Source organism: Neovison vison, chromosome 1, assembly GCF_020171115.1.
Source record: "Neovison vison isolate M4711 chromosome 1, ASM_NN_V1, whole genome shotgun sequence".
Taxonomy (NCBI): Eukaryota; Metazoa; Chordata; class Mammalia; order Carnivora; family Mustelidae; genus Neogale; species Neogale vison.
The window spans coordinates 198,386,608-198,414,249 of NC_058091.1; the positions used below are offsets into that span (position 1 = coordinate 198,386,608).

General features: G+C 39.1%; 1 protein-coding gene across 5 annotated transcripts in view; it reads left to right on the forward strand.

Moving 5' to 3' along the window:
- MCTP1 (multiple C2 and transmembrane domain containing 1) overlaps window positions 1-27,642 on the forward strand; it is a 348,502-nt gene that overhangs the window by 234,268 nt on the left and 86,592 nt on the right. For all 5 annotated transcript variants that reach the window (XM_044265398.1, XM_044265435.1, XM_044265407.1 and 2 more), the window contains one exon: window positions 17,820-17,939. In XM_044265398.1, the coding sequence (XP_044121333.1) occupies window positions 17,820-17,939 (120 nt within the window). The remainder of the gene's footprint in view (window positions 1-17,819; window positions 17,940-27,642) is intronic.

The following is a 27,642-nucleotide window of genomic DNA, read 5'->3' on the forward strand; positions in this document are numbered from 1 at the left end:
CTCAGTGGGTTAAAGCCTCTGCCTTCGGCACAGGTTATGTTCCCAGGGTCTTGGGATCAAGTCCTGAATTGGGGGTGGAGGGTGGGGGTCTCTGCTCAGCAGGGAGCCTGCTTCCTTCTCTCTCTCTGCCTGCCTCTCTGCCTACTTGTGATCTCTGTCCATCAAATAAATACATTTTTAAAAATCTTTAAAAAAACAAAAAGATGAAGGATATCAACAGTACATTGATGGTGAATGGGCCAACAGTTATTAATAAAGTTGGTAATTATCATAGAATTGAATCACTTCAGAGAAGAGGAATTACCACCCAAAATAATAAACTGATTAGCATAATTTTTGCTGGGGCATGGAGCCTTCTCGCCTTGCTCTTCCTACTCAGTGTCTTGTGTTGCAGATCAAGTCAGACTTCTCCCACTAGAACTTGACTAAGATTGAGGTAGAAGTATATCAAAAGAATCAACAGTGAAAGCAGGCCCCCGCAAAAGGGGCCATCACTATACTTTAAGTAACCAGGGCATCAGGACACTAATATTGTTGTCATTGTCAAAAAGATGGTGGACCTGAAAGGTTATTATGTAGCAAATTTCAACTACCTCTATATGGGGCCCGACGCATTTTAGGTGCGCCAGGATACTGGGTGAGTCTTGGAGGTGTGAGAAGAGAAGAGGTTTTCAGTAAGGTATAAGGTTTCTTTGTTACAGGTTTTCAGGACCAGTTATCAAGCACATATCTTATCTTTGACACCTTTTATCTTTAACACAGTCTTTAAAATGAATTTTAAAATGGGGAAGGAGAATTAGGGAAGATTAATAAAATGATGTATTTAACTCCCATAATATAGGAATACTCTTTTACATTTAACAAGCTTTAAAAATATATCTTTTCGTATGATCTGGAAGAGAGGCTACAAAAATTGTCTTAAAATCCTGTCAAACTTTACCATCTTGTTTCTGGAAATAAGATCGCGAAGTAGAGTTTAAAAATTATGTCAGAAAATGCTTGCTTCACCCTCAACTCAATTTTCCTATCTGCAAGATGGGAATAAAAATAATTAAAAATTGCAAAGGTGAAAAAAATTAAATGGTCTCTTGGGACATAGAATTACTGAGATATAATTACTCTTCTGTGATAATTTTATTTAATTAAAATTATTTAAAGCTGACTTCATTTTCAGTTTTTATTGAGGTTTCAAAATAATAAAATTTCTTAAATATATTAATAGTATGATATTAATCCCATGTAAAATTATTTCTTAAGAAGTGAGATAAACTGTATCATTAACAGCATGTAATGAACTTTCACATTATAATATTTCCATTCTACAGTCGAGGGGGAAGGGACCATAAATAATCACCTAATAGCTAAGGACCCACACTTCCCATGGGATAAATAAATAAAAGTGTAGATAAATCTAGATACAATATACACTTCTATACACACATCTTCTGTTATATGCAGACACACACTTGGTAAATTTATTTATACATAAACTATTTTACTCTGAGTACTAAAATGTTGCAGCTGTTTTGGGGCTCTCATTATCCATAAAGTTTCTCAATAGAAAAAAAAAGGCTAAATTGTTATATAGGAGAAATGTTAGAACACATTTTCAGCCCTTTTTAATCTTTTACTGTGTTCCTTTTTAGGTTCTGCCTCTCTATCTATATGCCAGTTTCCCTTTATTTTGCATAGACGAGGCATAAAGAAGAGAAACACAGCTATAAACAGTCCAGAGGGTCTATGACAGTTGGTGTGATATGTATTTTGTTTTCAATGGGTATATTGACAACCCCCCCCTTCACACCAGCCCAATCCTTTTACTTTTGCTGTAATCTGCCATGAGGTGCCCTTTTCTGGTTGATATACAGAAGCCATACACCTCTTCCTGCCTTCTCCAGATCAAGCCATGGCTAGGAAAGAGAAACCTGTCATCCACCTTTGTGACACTGGTAAGCACTTATTTGGGAGTTGCCTCTGAGTCAGTGTCTTTCATAGAGCAAGAAACATGACCAACGCTTCTGGACAGAAGTGTGGTCAAACACCTCTTAAATGAAAGAAAGGCAGTGTTGCCACCACAGTGAACCTCTGAAAGATGAGCTGGATTCTGCCCAGTGCCATTCACTTAGAGGACAAAGCCACACCTGTCGCCCTGGGAGCTAGAATCGCTCTGCGGCACTGACAGCGGAACAGGGAACAAGTTTAGGTTGCGGCAGTTGATAGATGGGCAACAGGACTGTAAAAACAATGGGAAATCTGCCAGGGTTCACCTGCTTGTCCATGCTGGATAGAATTAGCTTCCAAACACATGGATTACACTTTACTCTGGGGAAAAAAAAAATTAAAGTATGCAGTATGGGGACACCTGGGTGGCTAAGTGGGTTAAGTCTCTGTCCTCGGCTCAGGTCATGATCTCAGGGTCTTGGGATCGAGCCCCGCATCAGGCTCTCTGCTCAACGGGGAGCCCTGTCTCTCTCTGCCTGCCTCTCTGCCTACTTGTGATCTCTGTCAAATAAATAAATGAAATCTTAAAAAAAAAAAAAAAAAAGTATGCAGTAGTTTAGGAAGATGGAGGATTTTCCTAGAGTTTTAGAAGTGCTCAAATAAAAACAGTTGGAAGCAGTGTTCAGATTTATTTCACTTTTCCTGCTGCGTTCAGCAGTTTTCATTTCTATTTTCTTGATGTAATATACTGAGAAAAACAAACCCAACCAACCAAAGGGAGCTGCTGACTATTGCTGACCAGAAAAATAAAGCAATTGCCTCTTAACATTTCCCTGCCATTTTGGTGGATGGGGGCCAGGGGTGGGGAAGTGAGAAGTTTTATTTCCTAATAGGTGGCACCGTAACTTGGGGTAGAGATCACTGAGGAATCCACCCGAAAACCTAACAATCTAGGACCAAATTCAAAGGGCTCCCCAACACGATTACAAAGTAGAAAACATTGTCATGTTTATCCAGTAATGCTTTCTTCTGGGGAAGGAGGCTGACCTTGCCTGCTTTGTCCTCATCCTCCTGTATGAAGATTTGCTTCTCTTCTCTTTTATTCAACTTATTTTTTTCAGCCTGTTGCTCTCCACTGTCCTTCCTTCCTTTTCTATTGTTTTTCCACATCTTCTCTAAGTTTTCCTTAGAATCTTTTTCTCATGCTGTCAGCTATCTCTTTACCACCAGGAGGAATTCAACATTTTCTTTCCCCAAATTGATCATATTTTTCATGGGAATTTAGAAATACTGCATAATAGCCTCACCTTAGGATGGTAGTATCTTTTTTTTTTTTTTTAAAGATTCTATTTATTTAACAGAGAGAGTGCGCACAAGTAGGCAGAGCGGCAGGCAGAGGGAGAGGCAGAAGCAGGCTCTCCACTGAGCACGAAGCCTGACATGGGGCTTGATCCCACACCCTGGGATCAAGATCTGGGCGGAAGGCAGCCCCTTGACTGACAGAGCCTAGGGTGGTATCTTATTACCATCTACATAGCCTGCCTCTGGGACTTTGCATTTCCCATTATAATTAACAGTGATTGAGATTGATGTTTGCCTTAACTATTTGTTAATTGTCTTTCACAACTTCTCTGAACTCAAAGGACAAACAACTGTCCAAAGAATCATGTAGATAGTCTCATCAGCTAGCATTTTAAACATTTGAGAGTATAAACATATTGTGAGTATTGGCAAGCTACATGGAAGATCTATGAGCATTCATTGACTTAGCCTAGTTGTTCTCAGTTCTTTGTTTTGGAATTCACCTCCCCAGAAGATAAACCATTTTTATTTTTACACAACTGGACTAAATTGTAATTTGTATGCCATAAAATTCATCAGTTTAAATTTTTTTTATTCACTGGTTTTTAGTAAATATACAGAGTTGTACAACCACCATCCCAAAAAGATCACTCATGCCAGTTACAACCGCTCCCTGTTCCCACCTCCAGCCCCCAGCAACCACTTGTCCACTTTTTATGTCTAGCGATTTGCTTTTTCTGGACATTTCACATAAATGGAATGGTGCAAAAGTAGTCTTGGACATCTGACTTGTTTCATTTAGCATAATGATTCTGAGTCCATGACACAAAATTTGTCAGTAGTGACTTCTTTTTATTGTTGTCGTGTTTCAGTGTATGGATGTGTCACATTTTCATCTTCCCTTTGCCAGGTTATAAACAATTGAGTTATTTTCATTGGGGAAGTATCATGGATAATGGTGCTATATATAAGCATTCATGTTACGAGGCTTTATGAACACTTGATGTGGGCGTATGTGTTTATTTCTTTTCTGTGGCAACTATGGAGTAGAAGTGTTGATTCACACATTAAGTTTAGGTCTGTTTACCTTTTTAAGGAACTTCCAAACTGTTTTCCAAAATGAGTACACCATTTTACATGCTCATCAACATGTTATGCGTTCCAGTTTCTCTGTATCTTGACCATTCAGTACTTTCTGCCTTGATTAAGCCACTCTAGTCGGTATGAAGTGGTATTGCCTTGCAGTTTAATTTAGGTTTCTCTAGTGGCTGATGATGCTGAGCATCTTTTCATATGCTTATTAGCCATTTGCATGTTTTCTTTGGTAAAACATCTATTCAAATCTTTTGCCCAATTTTTAATTGGGGTTTTGTCTTTGTATTACTTTTAAATGCTCTTTATATACACTGGACACAAATCCTACATTGGATACATGATTTGCAATTATTTTTTCCCAATATATGGCTTTTCTTTCATTTTCTTTGATTGAGTGAGTGATTGATTTGAGAGAGAGTGAGAGAGCAGGGGAGGAGCAGAGGGAGCCAACTCCCCACTGAGCAGGGAGCCTGATGGGGGACTTGATCCCAGGACCCTGAGAGCATGACCTGAATGAAAGACAGATGTTTAACTGACTAAGCCACCCAGGCACCCCTCACTTGCTTAATTGTATTTCTCTTTTTTTTTTTCCTTGATAGTATCTTTTGAAGCACAAAAATTTTTAACTTTAATGTAGTCTAATTTTTAGATGCATATTTAGATCATGCTTTTGGTGTTATATCTGTGAATTCTTTGCCTAGCCCAAGGCTATCACTACTCTCTCCTTGTTTCCTTCTAGAAATAGTTTTATAGTTTTCGCTCTATGATCAGTTTTGTATTAAGTTTTGTATATGGTAATTTTACTACTTTTAAAGACAGATTCATTTATAACATCCTGCTAATTTCCACAACTATACTTAAAGGTATCTTTGGGAAGGTTCTGAAGGCAAGTAGAAGGGTGTGGTTTTTTGATATATCTGACCTAATTCCAAGCTGATTTATCTTTTGGTTAGTATTTAAATTTACATTTTGAAATAGCCACCTACTAGTAGCTCACATTTTTCCTTGAGAGGACATTAAATTCCAGAGAGCTCAAGAACCCTCCTCACCGTGGTGAAGAATTTAAATATTGAGCAAAGTAGTCTTTGAGTCACTGTCCCACTAATGAATGTCCAAATAAGTTGTCTGGAAGAAATTAGTGTTCATCACGTGAGAGTTTATATCAGGGTTATCCCATCTGAACCTATAATCAATCATGTCTCCTTAATGTCCTCTTGAGAGAATGCAATATGTACTTATTCAGGAAGATGGTAATAATAACACACTAGTAGAAAAAGTCCGAAAATCTTGATTCAAAAAGTACTTGAAGAAGTAGAAATGTTTGAAAATCCTACATCAGTACCATGTGGCTCAAGAAAATGTGCCCACTCCGGACACATCTATTTTTAGAAATGAGGTTTTACAGGCAGTCAAATACAACAACAAAAACGCCTGAAAGATAATACATGTCAGCATCTCCATGTCAATGAAGTGAAAGCTTTTCTGAAAATGAAATGGCCTTCTTTTAGAACTCTGGAATCCTAAACTACCAGACATTTCAGGAACTATTTTGGCTGAAAATGATATGAGAGATTTTTCTTTTTTATAATTTTTATTACAGTGGAAATGGTTTTTGTATTTCTAACAGTTTGACAAGAGCTAATTACAATGCGCTCATCTGCTTGGCGGACTAATTTGAGCCATCGGGCATCAACACCATAGACATGCAGCAGCATTGCAAATGATACGCATGCTTCCCTTGCTCCAAGAATTTGTACTTGCTATAAAAGAAAACAGATTTGGACAGCCCTGAAAAAGTTGGGTTTGGTTTGAAGAAAACATTTCAGAATTACATTAGAGCTGGCCTACAAGTGAACTAAAAATACCTGCTCATCTCAGTGGTCTTGGCCCAGGGCCTTTCCTTTTACTGTAAAAGTCAGGCTGTTGGAACAGTTGGAGTTCAGCTTGCTTGCTGTCTAAACTAGTGTTCTCTGATAACTTCTGTTACCATTGAAACACAAGCCCTGTTGCATTTAAGAGAATGTTTGGAGGTGTGGAAAATAGCCAAGAGAAATGTCTACTTAGTGTTCAAACCTCTAGGCTTCCCGTGCAGTAACTATACCACTTAGATCTGTTAAGAAACGGGAGAAAGGCATTCATCAGTAAACATTACACAGCAAGGGTAAAAGATGGAATGGAGTAAAGAAGGCTGTTAAAATCAGCCTAAGATGATTATTTGAATTGCAAAGAGAAATGTTCAGACATAGCTAGAGCTGCTAAACATAACTCTTGAAGTTTTTCCAGAACAGAGGGATTGGGGGGAATGAGACCAGTGAAGGAGAAAATTAGAAAATTATAAGACAGAATGGGAGATGAAGTTTCCGAAGCTGGTAAGATAGCTGAAATACATGATATTATTAGGTCTTAAATATATTTATAAAGGTGAACATTTTAAAGCATGCTTTCTGACTTAAGCTCTGTGATTTTAAGATTGAAATGAAGTTATTAAATCTGGACAAAGTAGTCACCAACAGCTAGGTTATAGCATGATAGATTAAAAAACGATCAGAAATCAATAGGCTGGGGAGGATATTCATGATAAGCTGAGTAAGTCTGAGTGAGATCATTTGAGTGGCAATGAATCAGAATGGTACCAAACATCCCCAAATACGGCAAAGTGCAACCCTCTGCACATCATCTACTGTTTAAAAAAAAAAAAAAAACACTCACTGCAGTCGATCATCTACTTCTTTTAAGGCATTCTTGTTCAGTGACATAGAATGGGGACTATAAAGACGACAGCACTAATTTTGCAAGTAACTTGTATCGCAGACTTTACTAACATGTGTTTGGCTGAGTATCCTATTTTCTGGCACAGTATGGAGAACAGAGGGAGTTTCCCCCCATGAGCAACTGAAGTGCCAGCTGTTGCCCTAAATATTGTACCTGTTCATGATGGAGATAGCTTCAAAGCCAGATTTCAAGCTTAGGGAAAATTTTACATTTTGTACATCAGCAAACATTGGTATTGGATTTGTAAGTCTAGTTACAGCATTTACACACACAAAGAAGGGAGTTGATGAGGCGTATACTTCAAAAAGGGTAATGGTAACAGAGTCACTTCAAAAGATGGGGCACCTGGGTGGCTCAGTCTGTTAAGCATCTGACTCTTGATTTCGGCTCAGGTCAGGATCTCAGGGTTGTGAGATCAAGGCCCACATCAGGCTCAGTGCTCAGCATGGAGACTCCTTGTCCCTCTCTGCTCCTCCCCTCACTCATGGGTACACATGTGGTTTCCCTCTCTCTCTAATAACTTTTTAAAAAGTAAATTAAAAATGTAAAAGATGGGTATCTTTAATACGCCTTAACAAACCTACAGTATTTCTAAAGCCTAGAAAACCTAAAGGGCACATGTGTATGTATGACAATATCCCCAAATCATATTATTTAGAAAATATATAGAAATATATAAAAATGGCATATTTTTGTGACCGTATCCCCAAATGATATTACTTACACATTTAATCCAGTAATTTGCTAAGTAATAGTTTAAGAATTTTAAAAAAGAGGAAGAGAGGCGCCTGGGTGGCTCAGTGGGTTAAGCCTCTGCCTTCGGCTCAGGTCATGATTTCAGGGTCCTGGGATTGAACCCCACAACCTGCTCTCTGCTCACTAGGGACTCTGCTTCCCTCTGGGTCTCTCTGCCTGCCTCTCTGCCTACTTGTGATCTCTCTGTCAAATGTAAAATCTTTAAAAAATAAAAAATAACAAGAGGAAGAGATACCAGAACATTATATCATGACTTGAATATCATGACAAAAGATGCCTTTTTCATTGGCACTAGAGGCGTAGATAAGGCAAAAATAAATTGAGAAACAACATTAAAGTAATTTTTTTAAATTAAATCATGGAATGTTCTCTCCCTTTACTAGTGAGACAGTCATGGGTCCTTTCAGAACCAGTTGCAGCCTAGAGAAATGTGACCCTAGAGAAGGATAAGCTTCAGGGCGCTTAACAGCCTTAACACATTATTCCATGTTTCTTTGGCTAGTCCTTCAGTATCTTTTAAAGCAGTCATTACTTGCTATCAACAACCTCTTCATGGACCACACAGTACCAATTCCTCTTCATTATTTATGTGTGGTCATTTAAAACAATATAGTAAATATGTGTTAATTTGCAATCTGCAAGAAATGACTTTGCATGCAGCCTGATTTTGAACGAGCAGAACTTCTGTGACTAATAAGACTAATAAGGCTATTAAAACTAAAAACATAACTGTATCTGATCCTATGGCGGGCATTACAAACTACTGGGTGATGTACTAATTTCTAATGAAGGGGGCCTCAGAGAATCCAGTCTCCAGGCATCTATAAGCATTTGTCACTTTGATTCTACATCCCAACTGTTCTAAATATTAAACTCGAAACATTGCAGGGGTTTCTTATCAGTTCTTCCTGTGTGGTTGGTGCGATGCTTCAGTTGGACGTACTCTGGGTTTTACATTTTGGAGTTGTCAGTGTTTTCAAAGCAAAGCCAGAGCCTTTCATCTCTGACTTTGATAAAAATGACATGAAATATCAGTACAAGTTGTAAGCTGAAAAAGAAAAAAAAAATCTAAATAAATAAGTTCCCAAGCCTCCTGGCTGGCGGTTTCTATGGATAGAATAGTTCTATTAAGGAAAGTGATGTGCACTATGCTACGATTGGTTGATAGCACCATCTTTGACGTGATCTGGGTCCATCTTCAGTAGGTGTTCCTGTGGGTCGTACGTAAGACTCCTCAAATGGGTTCTATCTCCTTGTCACATGTGCTTCTTAATAGACAGAGTCAAGCTATGCTTTTCAAAAGGACCTGGGTATACTGAGATTATGGACTTTAAGTTTTAGGAAGCGATTTAAAAACCCAGTGTATGGTTTCACGAAGTATGGAATTGGAAGGTACTGGTCTGTATATATAAGTAGTCTAAGTAAATCTGAAGAAGCAATGAATTTGCAACACTATGAGCAAATAATAACCTAAGTTAGAGTATGTACATTCACTTCAAAGCTTTGCCAACACACCAACCAGTTTCTCTCCCTTTTTTTCCCCTACTCCTAACCATATATCCCTCCTGTCATCAGAAAAGAGGTAGATGGTTCTCTTGATTTATTATACCTAGTCAATATAAGGGATCATTTAATGGAGAGTCTGTTTTGACTTTTTTTTTTTTTGATCTGAACACACAAGACACACAGACACACACCAAAGCACAACAAAACACACCATACCAATGGTCTTATCAGTTTGACGTCTGGGTGAAACTACTCAAAAAAAAAAAAAAAAAAAAAAAGAGTAGAGGGAACGGTCATAATTCTCATCCCAGTTGAGAGAAGGGAAGAGAAGCCCTGTATATGAACATTCATAAGAGGCTCTTTTGGACATGGTAAGACTCCTTGTATCATTGTGGAATGAATGATCCCAGAAAACAGCAAAACAAGTTGGAGCAATCCAGAGGGTCTGAGGTTGTCACCCTTGCCCCACTGTTTTTTTAGAGAACAGTCCAAACCAAGCAAAACCTCTCTTCAAAAGAGCAACATCTCCTACTTTGAAACCACCTTGAAAAAGGGTTGCTCCGCTGGGAATTAATCAGGTTCATGCCTATCTTCTCTCCTCTTTTCATTGGAGGTGGTAGCAAGGGCTGTAGCGGAACCAACCAGAAATAAAGACTTCAGAGCAGGTGGTGATGCCATCTGGCTATTTGAATCAAGGCAAAACCAACCCTTCCCAGAAGATGAAGTTCTGAAGACTGGTCTGACTTAATCTGAGGGAGACTAAATGGGTAGAGTGGGTTAACCTCTAGTTCTTCTTTAGCCATATTTTTAAGAAATGTTAAATGCTAATAGATGGTGTGAAAGAGGCTAGAGAAAATGCTAATGACTGAGTGAAGCTTTTTTCTATACTCCTCTCTAACCCTAAATCCTTAAGTCAGAATTCATGCCATCAACTGGGAAATAGATCTACCCTTCTTTTGTATATACTTCTTTTGAGGATTTTATTTAGAGAGAGTGAGCTGGGGTAGGGGTGTAGGGGAAAGGGAGAGAGGATTCCAAGCAGACTCTCACCCGCCAAGTGCAGAGCCCTGAGGTAGGGGCTCAATACCCTGATCCTGAGGTCATGACCTAAGTCAGAACCAAGAATTGGGCATCTGACTGAGCCACCCAGGCACTCCATTCTGTACGTTTCTTGATATACATACTGTTTCTTCTTTGCTAAGTTGAGGATGACCTATTGTCTGTGTGAGAGAATTGGCAGTGTTTCTCAAAGGACTTGTGGTAACATTTGGGACAGGAAAGTTTTTCACTGGGCAACCCTCTTCTGCATAGGAGAAGGCGTTTCACTAAATGCCAGTATCTCCCCTCTTCCACTACTCCACTGTGGCAATGAAAAATATCACTGCATAGTTCCAAATGAACCATGGGGGAAGGATGTGGTGGCATATTACCCAACTGTTTGAAAGTGGACCCTCTTCCCTTCCTTCCCTCCTTTCTCTCCCCGCACCTAAAAGGATTTAAAGAAGCATTTGATGGGATTAATTTGCCAAGAGTTCTTTCATTTGCTTTTTACTATACTTTTGAATCATATTTTTAATTTGAGAATTTTATAACCTGGCTGATGGTTTTTTCAACAAGAAAAACTGTATTTTTAGGTCCCACTTTACATTCCTTAGCTTTCTTCTTTAAGGCCAGTCTTATTGGTAGAGTTGAAATACTTTCCTTTTTTCTTAAGATTTTATTTTTTTACTTGTCAGAAAGAAAGAGAGCACAAGCGGGGGGAACAGCAGGTAGAGGGAGAAATAGGGTCCCCGATGAGCAAGAAGCCAGACATAGGATTTGATCCCAGGACCTTGGGATCATGACCTGAGCCTGAAGGCAGACACCAGCTTAACCACTGAGCCACCCAGGCGTTCTGAAGTACTTTCCTTTTAAGGACAGATTACCTTAAACAGTTTTTGGTGGTGGTGGTGGTGGTGTTGGTGGTTGTCTTTTTCTTTTCCGTTTTTTTTGTTTTTTTTTTAATGTACTGCTAAACACCTTAGAATTTTTTGCTGTTGTTTTTGGTTTGTTTTAAAGCACTGCCTAGTTCCTCAACAAGCAAATGTTATGTATTTATCCTCTCTCTAATTTGAGGCCTCTCTCAGATCAGAGAATATTCCCATACCAGATTTTCTCTGTTAGGTTAAGCATATATGTACTTTTGATACATTTCCTCATTCTCTTTTACCTAAAGTAGATATTATTGGGTGGTGAAACAAACAGGAAGACACCAGAGAGGGAATGCTGGGTGAAAAATGGGTTAATACTGTGAAGGCCTGAGTGTGAATGTGTTAAGTTTAAGAAAAAAAAAATGAATTGAAATTAGGGAGGGAAAGGATTTTCTAAAAGGGCCGTGAAATAATTAATTGTTTTGTAGGAGAGGGCCTTTCCATGTAGGCAGGGAGTTTTTTTCTTCACTTCGTTCTGAAGAGACAGTCAAATAGAGAATCTCATCTCTTAATTAGAAAGAAAAATACTCATCAAACACATCTCATCACTGGAGAGCTAATGATCCACAGCTGTTAGTCTGAAAGGGCAGGCTTTTTTCCTGAACAGTAGGAAGTGTTAATCATTTTGGATGAGATTTCTTTTTAAAATATACTGTAGTTTGCAAAAGAATAGGATATTCAATATTCCAACTTAAATGATTTTTTTGAAGTGTTCTCCCCCAGGGATGCGGTCATGTGTTGCACTGAATGATCATTGAAAGCAGGCATCTTCCACTGCTCTTCAGTGAGAGCATCAATTGATGGGATGATGTGAATGGCCCTGTCCTGCCTGGGACTCTTAAGACCCCAGGCTCAAAGAAAGAAAAATCATGCATGTCTTGCACCTCCTAAGAAATGGTGTTGCTCTACAATCTTAATATTTTGAATCATTCACTCTACTTGACATAATTTGCCTTGTTTAAATAGGAGTGAAAAGCCTCAGCCCATCTTCATCTAGCTTCTGAGTGAAAAAGGTTTTCTTTTTTTTTGTTTAATCTTCATGTGAAAAAGTAAGGCTTTTTCTTTTTTTATCTGTAAAAATGTAATTGGCTCATTCATTTTCTAATCTATGGCTGTACCGGCACCTTGCTAACCTCTTCTAAACATTTTGGACAGAAGAAAACCCTGTTTAATAGAAATCTTGTGAATAGCCAACTTTTGATGATTCAGAGCCATGCAAGATAGTGAGAAAGGGGAAGAATGAAATTGGGCTCTGCAAACCTCATTTTGACCATTATTTGTTGACCTCTCTGCCATGCAAAACCTTTACCAGAATGCCTAAGAGTGGTATTCTGTTTCTTTGCACTAATGTAAATGTAGTTATCCCAGAGCAAGAGGAAGGAAAGAAACAGACATAGAGAAAATCTACAAACTGAATGATCAGTCCGTAAATAATTAATAACTTTCGAGCATCAATATTCACTATAAAAATCCTTCCCCTGAGAGACAGTGGAGTACTGGTGGAAAAACACACTGGACTGGAGATCAGAAGACCTGGCTCTGCCACCCAGTAGCAGGTGCTATAGACAAGTCTCAAATTTGAGCCTCAATTTACCTACATGCAAAACAAGCACAGTAATCTCTGCCTTCCCAGCCTGCCTCTCTGGACTTTTCCCCTAAAGTTTGTTTTAGGTAATGTGATATAAGACATTTGTTACGATGAATTATATTATTTACCTTTTACTAAATTATAGATTTTCAAAAAAGCTACTCTGAACATTTATGATTAAATTTAGATAGCTTTTAAAGTTAGCCCAAATAGACACTGAATAATTGCTTTCTGTAATGTTGGTGCTACTGTCATAAGCAAGATAACATTGATTTAGATAAAAAGTATTAGGATTTAAAAGCAAATATATATATATATATCTATCTCAACAGGAATTGACCGTCAAAAAACTGCTAGTCCAGAACAAGGTTCTTTTATATCTAGGGGCATGAGGTTGTTTAAAATGGTTGATGTTTAAAAGTCTGATTAAGGCTGGAGATCACAATATGTGAACTCCAAAGAAAGAACTCACAATATGTGAACCCCAGTGAGGGATAATGTCATTTATTAGAAATCATGAGTTTATGTGAAGACCTGGATTTTTCTTGTTTCAGCTATTAGCGAAAACTTTGACAGCAACACTGCTATTGAACACTTATGATTTCCTTCCAACATATCCTTTTTGCACACAGATTCCTGTAAAGATACCACGCATCTTCTATAACTGCTTGAAGTTATGATAATGACCATTCTTGGAGTATTAGTTTATAAAGTCTCTGAATTTTTCAGAAACAATTTTAAATATGAAAAGCATCAAATTGATAATACTTGAACTTACTGAGTACATTGTGATAAAGCGTTTCCACATACATTACAGGAGTTATTCCCCACAGCCAGCTTGTGAAATAAGCAGGTGTTTCCATCTCCATTTGATAAATAATAGACTCAAATAAAAGAGAATAACTGACTTGCTCTAAGTCCTGTGATAATCAAACAGCAGAAATGAAACTCAAACCACTTCTTCAGTCTTCTGGTCTAGACCATATTTATTATACACTATTGTCTCTTTGGAAAAAGAATATGTATCAGTTAGCTTTTGCTGTACAACAAACCACCCCATAATTAATAGCTTAAAGCAATTACCATTTATTTAGTGATGATTCTGTGGGTCAGCAGTTTGGACCAGCTTCAGTTGGGTTCTAGAAGTATGGGGCAGGATAAATGTTAGGATTTTTATGGTTTGTATTTATATTCTGTGAATGTGCCAGGGTTGTGTGTGTGTGTGTGTGTGTGTTAATTGTACCTAGATTTCTTTTTCCACCCCATTTTAGCCTGTTAAAATATCTGACTTTTTTCTCTCAAACTTAGGAATAAGTGAAGTCAGGACCAAGGATAGTTCCTATAGTGTCTTGGCTTTCCTGGGTTTTCTCTGAGAGGTCTTTCATATGCTGCCCTAGGACGACACTGAGGACTTGGTCTTGAGTGTTATTGTGGCTTTTTAGTAGGAAAGCATCAATCTCAATGCAGGTGGGCCCTGAGTGAAGGGAAGCTTGCATGTGGAGACATGTGAATGTCTTGCATGTGAATGGTTGCATTCATATAGTATTATAATAATCACTAATACTATAGTGAATGCAACCATTCACTACAGCAATCTGAATCTAAAGACCATGCTGTATCTTAATTTTGAACATTAGCTATTGTGTATCACATAGTAAATGTACAGTAAGTATATTCTGTTGTTAATCGGTCTTTATGTTCCTTTTTACTTTGACCTTTTGAAATCTCCAGTTAGGTATTGAATTTTAAAAATGAATACTTTTATACTCAGAGTTTATTCAAAGCTCTCTTGTTTTTTTTTTTTTTATAAAGGCATTCTCAACAGCAGAGTTCCCTTACTTAGTTACCTAAATATTAGATTCTTAAAGAAAAAAAATAGGGAAGATTATTTTTCCATTACCAAGATCTATGAAACTAATGTAATTCACCTTTCTCTCTCTCTCTCTTCTGTATCTTTCCCCCATCTTATGTTCTGGTGCTCATGTTGTTAAGTTTATAAATACCACAGGTATTAATGTGTCATGTCAGTTCTGAGCACTGTATTTTAAGAAAGTTATTGCTTGCTTATGGATTTAGATGTGATGAGAGGATGATGTCCACAATGGAGACGTCCCCAGAAACCATACCTTGTGGACTGGTGCTTTAAGCAACTAGTGATGTTGTGTCTAGAGAAGAAAAAGGCATGATAGGTGTCTTGATTACTTGGTTATCATCTAAAAAGTTTTTTCTATGCAATACCTGTTCTCCAACTAACACCAACATATAGACATTCCAAGTAACTTTATTCTGGGTGACCTCAGAACTCTAATTAATGTCAGTGAGTGGACACTACAGGATGGAATATCTGCGCTTGATAAATTTCAAATGAATACGATTGGTGACATATTGTTATGAAATCATCTAAGTCCCATCTGTGAGGCCAGAACACCCCAAGTCATGTGAATGTCCTTAGAAAAGACAAACATAGAGGAAGTTCCAAAAGGAAAGACCGTGGTCAGACCACAATATAATATAATATAATATAACTCAGTTTATAACTTCCATGGCCAGAATTGAAAGAGAATCTTTATGTGCCTTAGTGAGAAATTGGTTAGTGTCATCGAAGGCTATAATTCTGTAATTCACAAAGTTACTTGATGTCATAGAGTGGCTATATAGCACTTTTACTAAAACAATAATAAAGTAGACTTAAGTTAAAAGACTTGGGAACCCAGTGCCCATTTATTCATTAATGCAACAAATATATATTTATTGAACACCTTCTATTTCTAAGCACTGTTCTGTGCTCTGGGGGTAGAAGGTGAACAGAAAGAAAAAGTCCTTATCCTTAAAGAGCTTATATTCTAGTAACTGCCTAAATTTTGCAAATAAATATGTAAAGAATTAATATGGATTCTAGCCAAAAATAATTTTCCCTTTCACATGTGTTCATGTCTGTCAAATTTGCCTTAATTCATTTCCTGAATAAAGAATTATCTTTTAAAAACACATTTTAATAAAATAATCGTAACCATCAATTATAATTTGTATCATCTTTATATATATTGCATAAATTTCAAAAATTAAATAGAAATATTTTATTTTTCTGGAAATCCTTCTACTTGTGAAAGTAAAGATGAGACTTGTGTCTCATGCACTGATATATTTGAGATTTTTCTTATTCAGGAACTTGAATCTATAGTTACCAGTTGCTTCTGTCCAGAAGTCATTTCTTGGGTTACTAAATCATTATTTGTTGGTGTCCATCTGGGTTATAAATATCCCAAGAATTCAGGATTTAATGTCACATAAAACAAGAACAATAGCAACAGATGTCACAGTAGTGCCATGAAATCATTTTAAATATTAGGGAAGGGATGTTAAAGATTATCAGGTCTATAGACCCGTGTGTTTAGAAATGAAAACACTGAGGAGGCAGAGTGACTTTCTAACGCCTAGAATCTGTCTTCCAGTCCTTAGGCCATGGGTTTCTCTACCCCTCTGCACAGGTTGATTTTTCTCCACCATCTTGCTACATGGTAGGCTTGGCTGAAGCATATTAAGAAGGCTGTAAAATGTCCATGTTGCCCTGCGACATGAGTGTTCTCAGGGCACTGCTCCTAACCCTCCTGGCCTGTCAAACACCTGATGTCTGTGTTACCCCAACCACCTGGCTCAAATTTCCACTCACACTGTGGTTCAGCTAAATCTCAGTAGGCAGATGACTTTCTAGTTTTCAGTCATGGACTAAGGATTATCCCTAGTTAACTCTTTGAATTTCGTAAGCGATCGATAAACATTTACACAACAACACAAATATTTTTGGAGCACTGACTGGGTACCACGCAGTGTGTTAACCTAACGCAGGCCAGCTGTATAGTTTTCACAACCTGTCAGGTGGATACTCTTCTCAGCCCCATTTTACAGAGGCAGAAACTGAGGGGAGGATGCATTAGGAATCGAACAGAATGGAATCCAGCTCTTCAGTACCGCCACGAAATCATTTGACTTAATGTTGCCTTGCTTGGCAGCTGGAGCCACAGATCTAGAGAGTTTAGATGATCTCTGCAGAATTATAAGAGAGTCGGGTTGGGGGGTGAGGGGGATGGCATGCAGTCACAAGGGCAAGACACACTTTGCACACATTGCTGCTGATTTTACAATGCAGATGATCTTAGAGTGGCTCCTCCCGCCAGGCTTGGTGAGTTCATAATCTAATTGTTTTACAATTAAAAAATAATTTATATACATAGAAAGTTGGTAGTTTTCAAATTTAATATGCATAGACATTTAAAAATTTCCTTTGACAAACTTATTCTATTTTTTAAATAGCTGTTTGATTTCTATGGTAGTGTTAAATGTTAAGCCAACCTATTTTTAGACTTATTGGTAGCAGCGCTTTTATTCATAATGTGAGCTCTTTGGCTCTGTGGTGCAGACTTGGTATTTTAATCTGCCTATTATGTGTGTTGCATTGTGATATTAAAAAAAAAAAGTCCATGATATTAAACAGTGATTCCTTCTTTATCATTAAGGCATATAGACCAGTTATGTCTGACAATGTAGTGAAGCTCATTTGGCAGCCTTTTTTTTTTTTTTTTAAACTCTGTTTTGTCCAACCTGACAATAATTTCACTAGATAAAAAAAATTAAAATTATCTGTTGTCAGGGTAATGATATTGGTTTTCCTTCATAGAAATTAAGCAAAGTAAAAATCTTAACACTAACTTTCCAGGGATCCATGGTGCATTTAGAACAATGCCTAACAAGTTCTCAAGGCTTTGTTTTCCAGATAAATCTTTCCATTCTGAAGCATTTAGTTTTGTGTTTTTGAAGTGGGATATGGATAAGAGAGTCCATTTAATGAAAGTCAGAATTGACTCATCTTTTTTTCTCTCTTTCTCCTCCAGCTCTTTCTCTTTGTTGTCTGGAACTTTGAGCTCTACATGATACCACTGGTTCTGTTGTTACTATTGACATGGAACTACTTCTTGATAATATCAGGGAAAGATAACAGGCAACGTGATACAGTAAGTTTCTGCTTTCTTATTTGTATGTGTTTTGTTGTTATTCTTCGTCCCTCTGACAGAATCAACATTGATTTAATTTTACAAACCAGAAATTCTGTTCATAAACACTCGAGTTTAGAGGAAAGTCTTAATCAGTTCAAAAATAACAACCCTTTGGCCCTAACATAAGAGAAAGTATTCACCTGTTTATAACATGACTCATCTTGGTAGGCACTAAAATTGAGAGCATACCAAAGAATGGGCTATGACGTTTAATTATAAATGGGTTATTTCAAATGAGTATTTCTTTTACTGTCATTTGTTTTTATGTCTTAATCTTGAGTTAAGATGTAATGTCATAAAATTATTTATGATCAGACCAAATGAATGTATTTTATTTAAGACCTTTCTCTGTAGTCTGTGTTTGGAAGGAAGAAAAGATTGATGATTTGTTGGCCTGGGAAAGTGCATAAAGTACCTTAATTCAATGAAAATTCACTGCATAACAGCAAATATCCGTCTTGGTGTCAGGGGTGTATCAGGAGTACAGCTGGAGGATAAAGTGGGGAAAGTTATACTGAACCCACCTGCCCTCTCTGGCATTTTTGAAAATTTTTAGAATCTGTAAGACCACTTCTCTCTCAAAAAGAGTTTTAGAGCAAGCAGAAGCTAGCTACATAATAATGGTATCTCTTGTTCTTCTGCCAACTTTCACTCCTCTTACAGTACCTCAGTCACAACACCCTTGGTGAACATACGACTTCAAAAAGCTTTCCAATATGTAAATGAATGGGAGGGAGGTGTCCTCTCCAAATAGGATATTTGCAATTTGATAACTTCATAGATTGCTATTGAGAAGAATTTAAAGGTTTGTAGAAATGTGAGAAGCTATTTGGTGACTGTTTGTCTTCATCAGATTACATAGATTTTTTTTTTTCCATTGAGGATCTACATTTGATTTATAATCGGGAGATTTTGCCATCTACCATGTCCATAATGGTGCAGGAACCAAAGTTATCTGATCATCAGTTTAACAGTATTATATAATACTTCATAATAACAGCAGCATAACGTTTGCACAGACCTACCTGTGACCCGAAACTTTCTCCCTTTTACATAACTCAAGCAGGGGTGCCTGGGTGGCTCAGTCAGTTAGGCATCCAGCTCCTGATTTTTGCTCAGGGCATGGACTCTGGGTCCTGAGGTCGAGCCCCACGTTGCACTCCATGCTCAACGCTCAGTCTGCTGGAGACTCTCTTTCCCTCTTGCTCTCTACACCTCCCACTGCTCACATGCACAAGCTTGGTCTCTAAATAAATAAATAAATAAAAATCTCTACTAAATAATTCAAGCAAACTACACTTCAGCTGGTAACACCAGGTGAATATACTTTTTCAGAAAAAATTTATCATCAAAATAAAAGAAAAATCCTGAGACGTAGCCACCAAGCACATAGCAAAGTTGCCAACAGCACACCATGTTTATTTTACTCTTTTATTTATATATATATTTGTTCCTCTCATGGGATTGTAAATTTGGGGGAGGGGACTCTTAGTTCATCATTGCATTTCCCGCTTTACCTAGCAAGTGTCTTGCAAGTCTGAAGTGTTGAAAACATTTTCTGTAAGGTTCATCAAATCCAACGTGAGATTGTTAATAGAGATTTTAATGGTTAGGCAGTATCAACAGACAAGAAGTTATTACTGGCAAAGATTTTATGGGTATATATTTAAATTGCACACTGAGAGACAAGCCTCAAATGCCATAAGCATTGGTGTCATGGGGACAAATAGGTACTTTTGTCAATTAATCCAGGATGTTTTCTTTAAGAAAATGGGACTCTCTCAGACAATTGCTTTTTTGTACCATTTATTTCAGGGAGATTGTCGAGAGAGAAGAATATCTACTTTTCATTCAGTTGCCTTGAGACAAATTTGCAAATAAGATTATTTGCAAATAAGAAAAAGTGGTAATTTAGTTTCAGCTTCTTAATCCTATGAGGGGGTTTATCATCAATACTTAGTCATTGGTTTGAGTATTCTTACTGAAAAATTCTGTAACTATAGATTTTACTTGTTATCTTCTCCAGAATATAGCTGCCTTGCCTAGAAAGGTACACTTGTAGAGGGAAAAGAGTCACATATAATATATCCCCTTGTGCTTCCAAATCTCTAGGAATTTGTATTTCTATTGAAGAGTTCCAGGGTTGCCTAGGTGGCTCAGTTGTTAAGCCTCTGCCTTTGACTCTGGTCATGATCCCAGGGTTCTGGGATCAAGCCCTGCGTCGGTCGGGCTCCCTGCTTCTCAGGAATCCTCCTTCTCCCTCTCCTACTCCCCTTGCTTGTATTCCTTCTATTGCTGTCTCTGTCAAATAAATAAAAGCTGAAGGAAAAAAGAAGGAAAGAAAGAAAGAAAGAAAAGTTACAGAATATGTAAATTTCTCTACTGCCCTTTTTTTCCTCAAAATATAATTCCAAACTTGTATTTACCGGATATTTTCTATTAGACACATCTCTAACAGAGCTCCCCCTCTAACCATGGACTTTTGATTCCTCAGCACAGTCCACTGTGTAACAGTCCATAATCCAAGTTTCATGGAATGCCGGCTATACTCCATAACTCTCAGTAACTGCCTTTTATTGGCCCAAAACACAGAGTCCACGTAGTCTGTTCTTCCTAGACACCAGAGCAGCAATCACAACACTTCATTCAGTTTTTTATGCAGTGGTTCAGTTGAGACAATATAAAACTCTTAAATTCATTTTTTCTAATTAAGTGTCTTCTCCCATACCTAGCTGTGCATTTGAACTTGTTGCTCCTTTTGCAAACAAGTCTGGATTACACCTTGCTGGTTATAGATTATACACACACACACACACACACACACACCCCTATGCATTTACCTATACATTCATATACACGTGCATACATATATATGTAAATCAAGGCCAAATATTGATGGGGGCTCCCATGCTGTGTCTAATTGGCTCTACGCCGTAGTGCATAGCACTGGAGGAATGGTGTTCTGCCCTAAGTCCTTATTGTCATCCCCAAAAGCATGCAGAATCTCTCAGCATGTGTGCAAACTTTAGGTAATCTCTGAAGTACATTAATCACACCACTGCATGATTCCAGAAATTTTCTTGTTTTAAAAGAGAGCGAGAGAAGGAGGGAAAGTGGGCGGGCAGGCAAATTTCCTCTCATGGGGAAAAAAAAATCATTTGTACATTTAGCTGAGAACATTCAATTAGGATGAAAATGATAAAAGAAAAATAAGTCAAATTGACCTTGAGCTTTGTATAGCAAGAGAAAAAAAGGAATAACATTTTCATGACTTGAGAAATTCAAAGAAAAAAGAAAATACGGGGAAAGATGAGAAGTTCACAGATGGGCAAAAATTCTATCTTCACCGTATGGGTTGATGGTTGAGATTAATACTAAAATAGGAAAGGATTTCTTTGTGTGTTTGCTGTTTATTATGGAGACCATATCCTTTCTTGGATATGTAAGATCGCAGGAGCTAAATCCCGTCTTTTCCCTGCCATGGTGCCTGTTCTGGTTTAATGAGAAAAATGAGATGTAATCTTTGCTGAGGAAGTTTTGCTGCATTTAATGAGCTGAACCCTTTGAGGACGGGGTGAGGAAACAGCTGGTCGTGAGGCTAATGCTATAGACTCGAACGTGCACGTGAGAAAGAGGCGTGGTTCGAAATGGTATCTCACCTCTGCTGTTTCCCAATTGGACTTGTTAAAAATAAGCACTCCTACATCTGAATCTACCTACACTCACACCATGACATTAAAGTTTCTGGCATGAGAATTGTTAGGCTTTTCTGGTTTGGGGGAAGAACTGTTTAATAAATACATGTTTCGTTGAGAAATGTCTTTGGCATGAAGGGGTTATAAAGACAGCAATGTCATGCTTGTCTTGGTTGGAGCTGTCACTTCAAAACCTGAGTAAAATTCCCCACCTCACCCCCACCCCTGGCCACACCCACAGTGCCCATTAGGCTTGTACCAACTATCCACATTGTAGCTACTGAGGACTGAAGTTTTTTGTTTGTTTTGTTTTTGTTTTTTTAAATATTTTATTATTTGACAGAGAGACACAGAGAGGGAACACAAGGAGGGAGAGTGGGAGAGGGAGAAGCAGGCATCCCACTGAGCAGAAAGCCTGAAGCAGGGCTCCATCCCAGAACCCCGAGATCATGACCTGAGCCGAAGGCAGATGGCTAACAACTGAGCCACCCAGGCGCCCCAAGGACTGAAGTTTTTTAAAGTTAAGGAACAGATGCCAGGAAGTTGCCTTTGCTTTGGGTTTAAAAACCACTGAATCGGGGACGCCTGGGTGGCTCAGACTCTAAGTGTCTGCCTTCAGCTCAGGTCATGATCCCAGGGTCCTGGGATCGAGTCCCGCATCGGGCTCCCTGCTCAGCAGAGAGTCTGCTTCTCCCTCTCCCTCTCCCCTTCCTTGTGCTCTCTCTCTCTCAAATGAATAAATAAAATATCCAAAAAATAAAAAATTCTTAAAAAAATAATAAATAAATAAATAAAACCCGCTGAATCCTTATTACCCTGGGCTCCCCTTTAGGCACTTAGTTTCATCGTGACCTTCATCTCAGCCCCCAGGAGAGAAAAGCTGATTTTATCAGCCCAGCCAATAGTTTGGGTCCTCCTAAGTCAAGTGCTGCCCAGTCTCTTCCTCTGTGGCAAGCGAGGGGACAAGCACAGGTGGAATGAGCACGGCCACAAGAGCCCTTCCTTGAGAGGAGGGAATCAAGTCTCCAAGTCTCAGAGAAGTCTTTTTTGTTGTCCTTGTTCAAAAGCATTTATTTAGAATAGGAACTGAAAAGGGCTTAAACTTCATCACCTTTCAGCTAATCCAACTCAAGCAGACCTAACCACTGCTGTCCTCCACTGCTGGGCCACGAGCACATCTGTCTGTCTACGCTCCTCCCCTTCAGCCTGACCCTGAGGCAGGCAAGGCGCAGACTTCCCTGGACACAGCTGAGGAAGGGGCAAGAGGATACACTTGTCTCTCTGTGTGACAGTGGGGTTCTGCCTCTAAGCCTCCAGCCCTTATGATGTACAGCCTTGCTCCAGGCACCCACCTACATTGGTTGGGGGAAGGTACAAGCTACAGAGTAGGCTCCAAGGCTCAGAGAAGGGAAGACCTGCGTTGGCTAAGCAAACCAGGGGTCTCTTGCACCCCCTAGGAGATGGGTGTCCTCGCTGCTTTACAAATAGGAAAACTGGCCAGAGAGATTTAATAACTTACCCAAAGGCACGCAGTTAGAAAAGGCATGCAGTTAGAAAGTAGCAGAATGGGTATTAGAGTCTGTTGTTCCATCTGAAATATGACCCCTAACCACCGGTCAAGTGCATGTCTCTTAAGACTTCATTTTGATACATCCCATGCCTCCCTGGGCAGCTTTAGAGCAAGTTTCTCCCTTGAGTTTTAGAAGATCTAACAGCATTAACTCCACCTTCAAGAACACAGATTGCTGGAAAACCCTCGTTGCCCCCCACTCCACTTTCATCCTCCAATTCCTCCCTGCCTTCAGAGAAATAGAGCAGGTGTTTATTAAGCAACTTCTATGTATCAGGTATCCTGCTAAGCCTTTTTAGACACATCATCTATTTAAATTCTTTACAATAACCTTATCAAGTAGATTGTTCTAACTAGTTTTATCATCATTTTACAAACGAGGAAATTCAGAACCAAAGAAGATAAATAATGAGTTCCATAGAGGAAGTGGGATGTGAACCCAGCTCTTCCCTGTTCTGAAGCCCAGGCTAGTATCATGGTATATGCTTGGTCGTGCCTGTCCCAAGGGCTTATTTTCTAAATGTTGAGAGCCTGATGTGGAATCCCAGGTATTCCCCCAAATCCTTGTGAAGTTCCCAGTGACCTCTCAAGAATTTGCATTGGTTCCTTGTTTGATCCCAGGTGGCCCCACTAATTTCAGGATTGTTCATGACCTGTAGGACTACCTTCACTCAAACCAGGTGAGCATGGATGGGAAGAGTAAACCAAAGTGGAGAATCTTTCATATTAGTGAAGAAAGCCTTTGAATATTTTTGATATACAAAGATTCTTCAAGAGGTGTTTTTTAATTACACTTTAAAAGAACATTCAATTTCACTGTCATGATATTCCTCCCACATAGCAGTCTCACTTGCCTAATCAATGGAGGCATTAAAAGACTGAAGAGTAGGGTAAATCAATGAAATCATTCTCTGATTCATGATCTGACTGTGACACAAATTGAGCCAAAGTCTGCCTTGCTAAAATACTTATTTCAGTAAATACTGAAATGTTTTGTTAGCTTCCTCAAATGGCAAAAACCTTGATTCTGCTTTCACCCATTAGAATGGTACTGGATATTGTTTCTTGTTGGATCTGGTTCAGTTAGGCCCAGAGTACTTATTTCTAGAAACAAATCTTATGAGGAGAGAATGTTCTTTGCTGCTAGAAATGCTGGTGATGGGACAATGTAGGATGGCCCACCAAAGGCAAGCCAGCCAAGAATCACCTACTTGTTTGACTTGAGTTCTTGTGAATCAGGTAGATTGATCATTTTCTCGGCTGGTCTCAAAGAAGTCCATGGTGCAGTATTTGAAGGTGTAGCTTACTGAACAAGTGAGATATTGCTGACAGAATCTAGAGGCTGGCCAAAATGGAGAGGAGAAGAGAGAGGACTCCATAAGCAAAACACTTTGAATGTACAGTTAGACCTTTTCTACTTCAATACTTGATCATTCACGGAAAGTAGCATAGATCACAAGCCTCCTCTGTTTGCATCTCAGTACCAAAAAAGACCACATACTTGCTCTTAACAGAAGCAGCACTGAGTCATACAGCCTGTAAACACATCTAAAAATGGATGATCACTTTTTTCTTCTTCCTGCTTATTTCAACAGCAATTTTCTCAATTTTTTCAGAAGGTCACCAGCTTGCAAAAATCTGAGAAGGACCATGAAAAGAACCAGACCTTTCGTTTTCTAACACCGTCACTAGCATTAAAAAAAAAAAAAAAAAAAAAAAGTAGAAACCAACAGCCAATCAGATGTCAGTACAAAAGTTCATCCCCTATGACTCCTCTGAAAGCTGTTCACCAACCGCTTAGCTGTGCCAGATAATCACTCACTGTATAGATTGGTGTCCCCAGACATCAGTGATCATCACCTCATCAGGCTCTGGACATTGACCAACAGATTTCCACAATTTTTCGACACTGTTCAAATGTCCCCCACCTGATTGCCATGTTATTTACTATCCCCTCTGTCTTGGTAGCTGACAAGGCCTTCTACCCTACAGATTTCTCTCAAACTTCAGCTCCTAAAACTCTCTGAATTCACCCCCAATTTAGGGTTCCCAGATTTAGCAAGTAGAGATACAGATGCCCAGTTAAATTAGAATTTCAGATAAACAGATGTTTATCCTAAAATAATACTCATTATTTATCTGACATTCAAATGTAACTAGATGTTCTGTATTTATTTGGTAACTTTATCCCAGTTGCACATTTTGTTTGTTTGTTTGTTTGTTTATTTTTCTCAAGAGCTTTAGGAAGGTGATCTGTTCTGAAACAATATTCTGATTGTCTGGCTATTGGTCTTTCTCCAACCTCTTCAAGAATGGTATAGAAGAGGGACGCCTGGGTGGCGCAGTTGGTTGGACGACTGCCTCCGGCTCAGGGCGTGATCCTGGAGTCCCGGGATCGAGTCCCACATCGGGCTCCCGGCTCCGTGGGGAGTCTGCTTCGCTCTCTGACCTTCTCCTCGCTCATGCTCTCTCTCACTGTCTCTCTCAAATAAATAAATAAAATCTTTAAAAAAAAAAAAAAAAAGAATGGTATAGAAGACAGCCTCATGAGCAGGCCCCACCCAAACCATAGATAACTTCAGCTTTACTTCCCCTGGATTCCAGCAGAATTGTTTGTATGTTTTTTGTTTTTTTTTAAATTTGTGTTCAAGGGCAGCATGTTTATTGAACAATAGGTGAGGGTCCTGGGTAAAAGGTGGGGGAGGGGAAGACCACAAAAATGAACTAGACAGGGTCCCTGCTCATTTGTCATCTCTTTTACCTGCAAAATAAGTATTCAGCACTGGGAGAGGAGGAAACCTAGGTTATGCCACTTGTAAAGACTCACACAGCAAGGCTGGACCAGAACCCTGGTTCTGGTTCTCAGGCCAGCATGCTAGCCCGATCTTCCCATTCCTCTGGCACCCATTCAGCAGGCCCTTAGAGTGCAAAGGCTTGGTCCATAAAACACAGTAAGAAGCAGGGGAAAAAAGGGATGATGCCCTTCTCATCATGTAGATGTGGAAATTGAGGCTCAGGATAAGTTAGTAATCTCTGCAGAGCCAGTCAGCGTGTGGGGGACAAACATGGTGGCCCAGGGAGGGGCAGCACAGGCCAGGTCTCCAACTTCACAGAAGCACATGGCTGCACCGGCAGCAAGTTGTCCCGGGCGGGGGGGTGCGGGGGGCAGGGACGTGCAGGTTGGCACAGTGTGTGATGTGATGTGTGACAGGTGGCTGGAGTTCCTGAAGTGCTTGCCCAAAGAGCTGCGCACAAAGGGCTTGACCTGTAAGTACAATATATGGTGGTACCATATACAATATATGGTGCCACAATATATGGCAGTCCCTGAGGTGGGCTTTCCCGGTGCTCATGCTGGGGCAGCCCCTGAGGTTCCTCCTCAGGCTGTGGGGGACCTTGATGGCCTTGACAACTAGGAGGAGGAAGGCGTGTCCTGGTCCTGGAGGTCACCAGGGGATCATGAGGTGGGGACTGGGCTAAAGTGGGGGAAGCAGCAACAGTGGCTCTCTCCTTCCACCTTGGGGAAAAGGGAAGCCTTGAAGGCTGGTGGATATAGGAGATGGGGACTGAGGGTAGCCAGCATGATAGCTGCTTTGGGAACAGCAGTTATCCTGAGTGGAGGCTGTTTGTGCTTTCCCAGATAGTGATACCTTCTCTCTATGCCATCTATTCTTTTCTCTAAAAATAAATTTACTAAAATAAATTTACTGTTTTTCGTCAGGCATATTTTGTTTTTTACAAAAATTGGATCACATTAAATGTACTGTTAGTATACCTACTCTTTATATCAACACTATTTAGAAATATCCCTTAAATCACTGGAAAACCACAGGATTTTTAGTGACTGCATAGTTTTCACCATGTGACTAATTAATTTTTTCTTAAACACTTACATTAGAAATGTCTCAAAGATTTTTGCCATCTCAGATAATGCTGTAGAGAAATCCTTTGACCAGATCCTCTATGTGGTCTCTGGTAATGCCCTTTGAGGCAATCATTGTAGGAGAGTTTCGGGTCAGAGCTCCTGTGCATTTTGAGTATTTTGGCTTACTAAATTAATACTAATTTGCCAGCCAGTAGGATCTTAATATTTTGTGTATATGCTCCTGGGTAACTACCTAGCATTTTTTTTCATTTTCTCTAGAGAGCCATTCCTGACTTCCCTCCTACTCTTGACCCCTACCACCAGCCTACCCTTGCCAACATGTGTCCTCAGAACATATACCCCCACCCCTCTCAGACCCCATATCCCGCTCACTGTATTGTAATAGTCGCACCACTGTGGGTCTTCCTTACCAGCCTAAAATTGTTCTCATTGTATTTCGCATTTGTGTACTTACTCCCCGCACGGAACGAGATGTCGCAGACGTGGCAGTGTAGTAGTTGTTCAAAAACT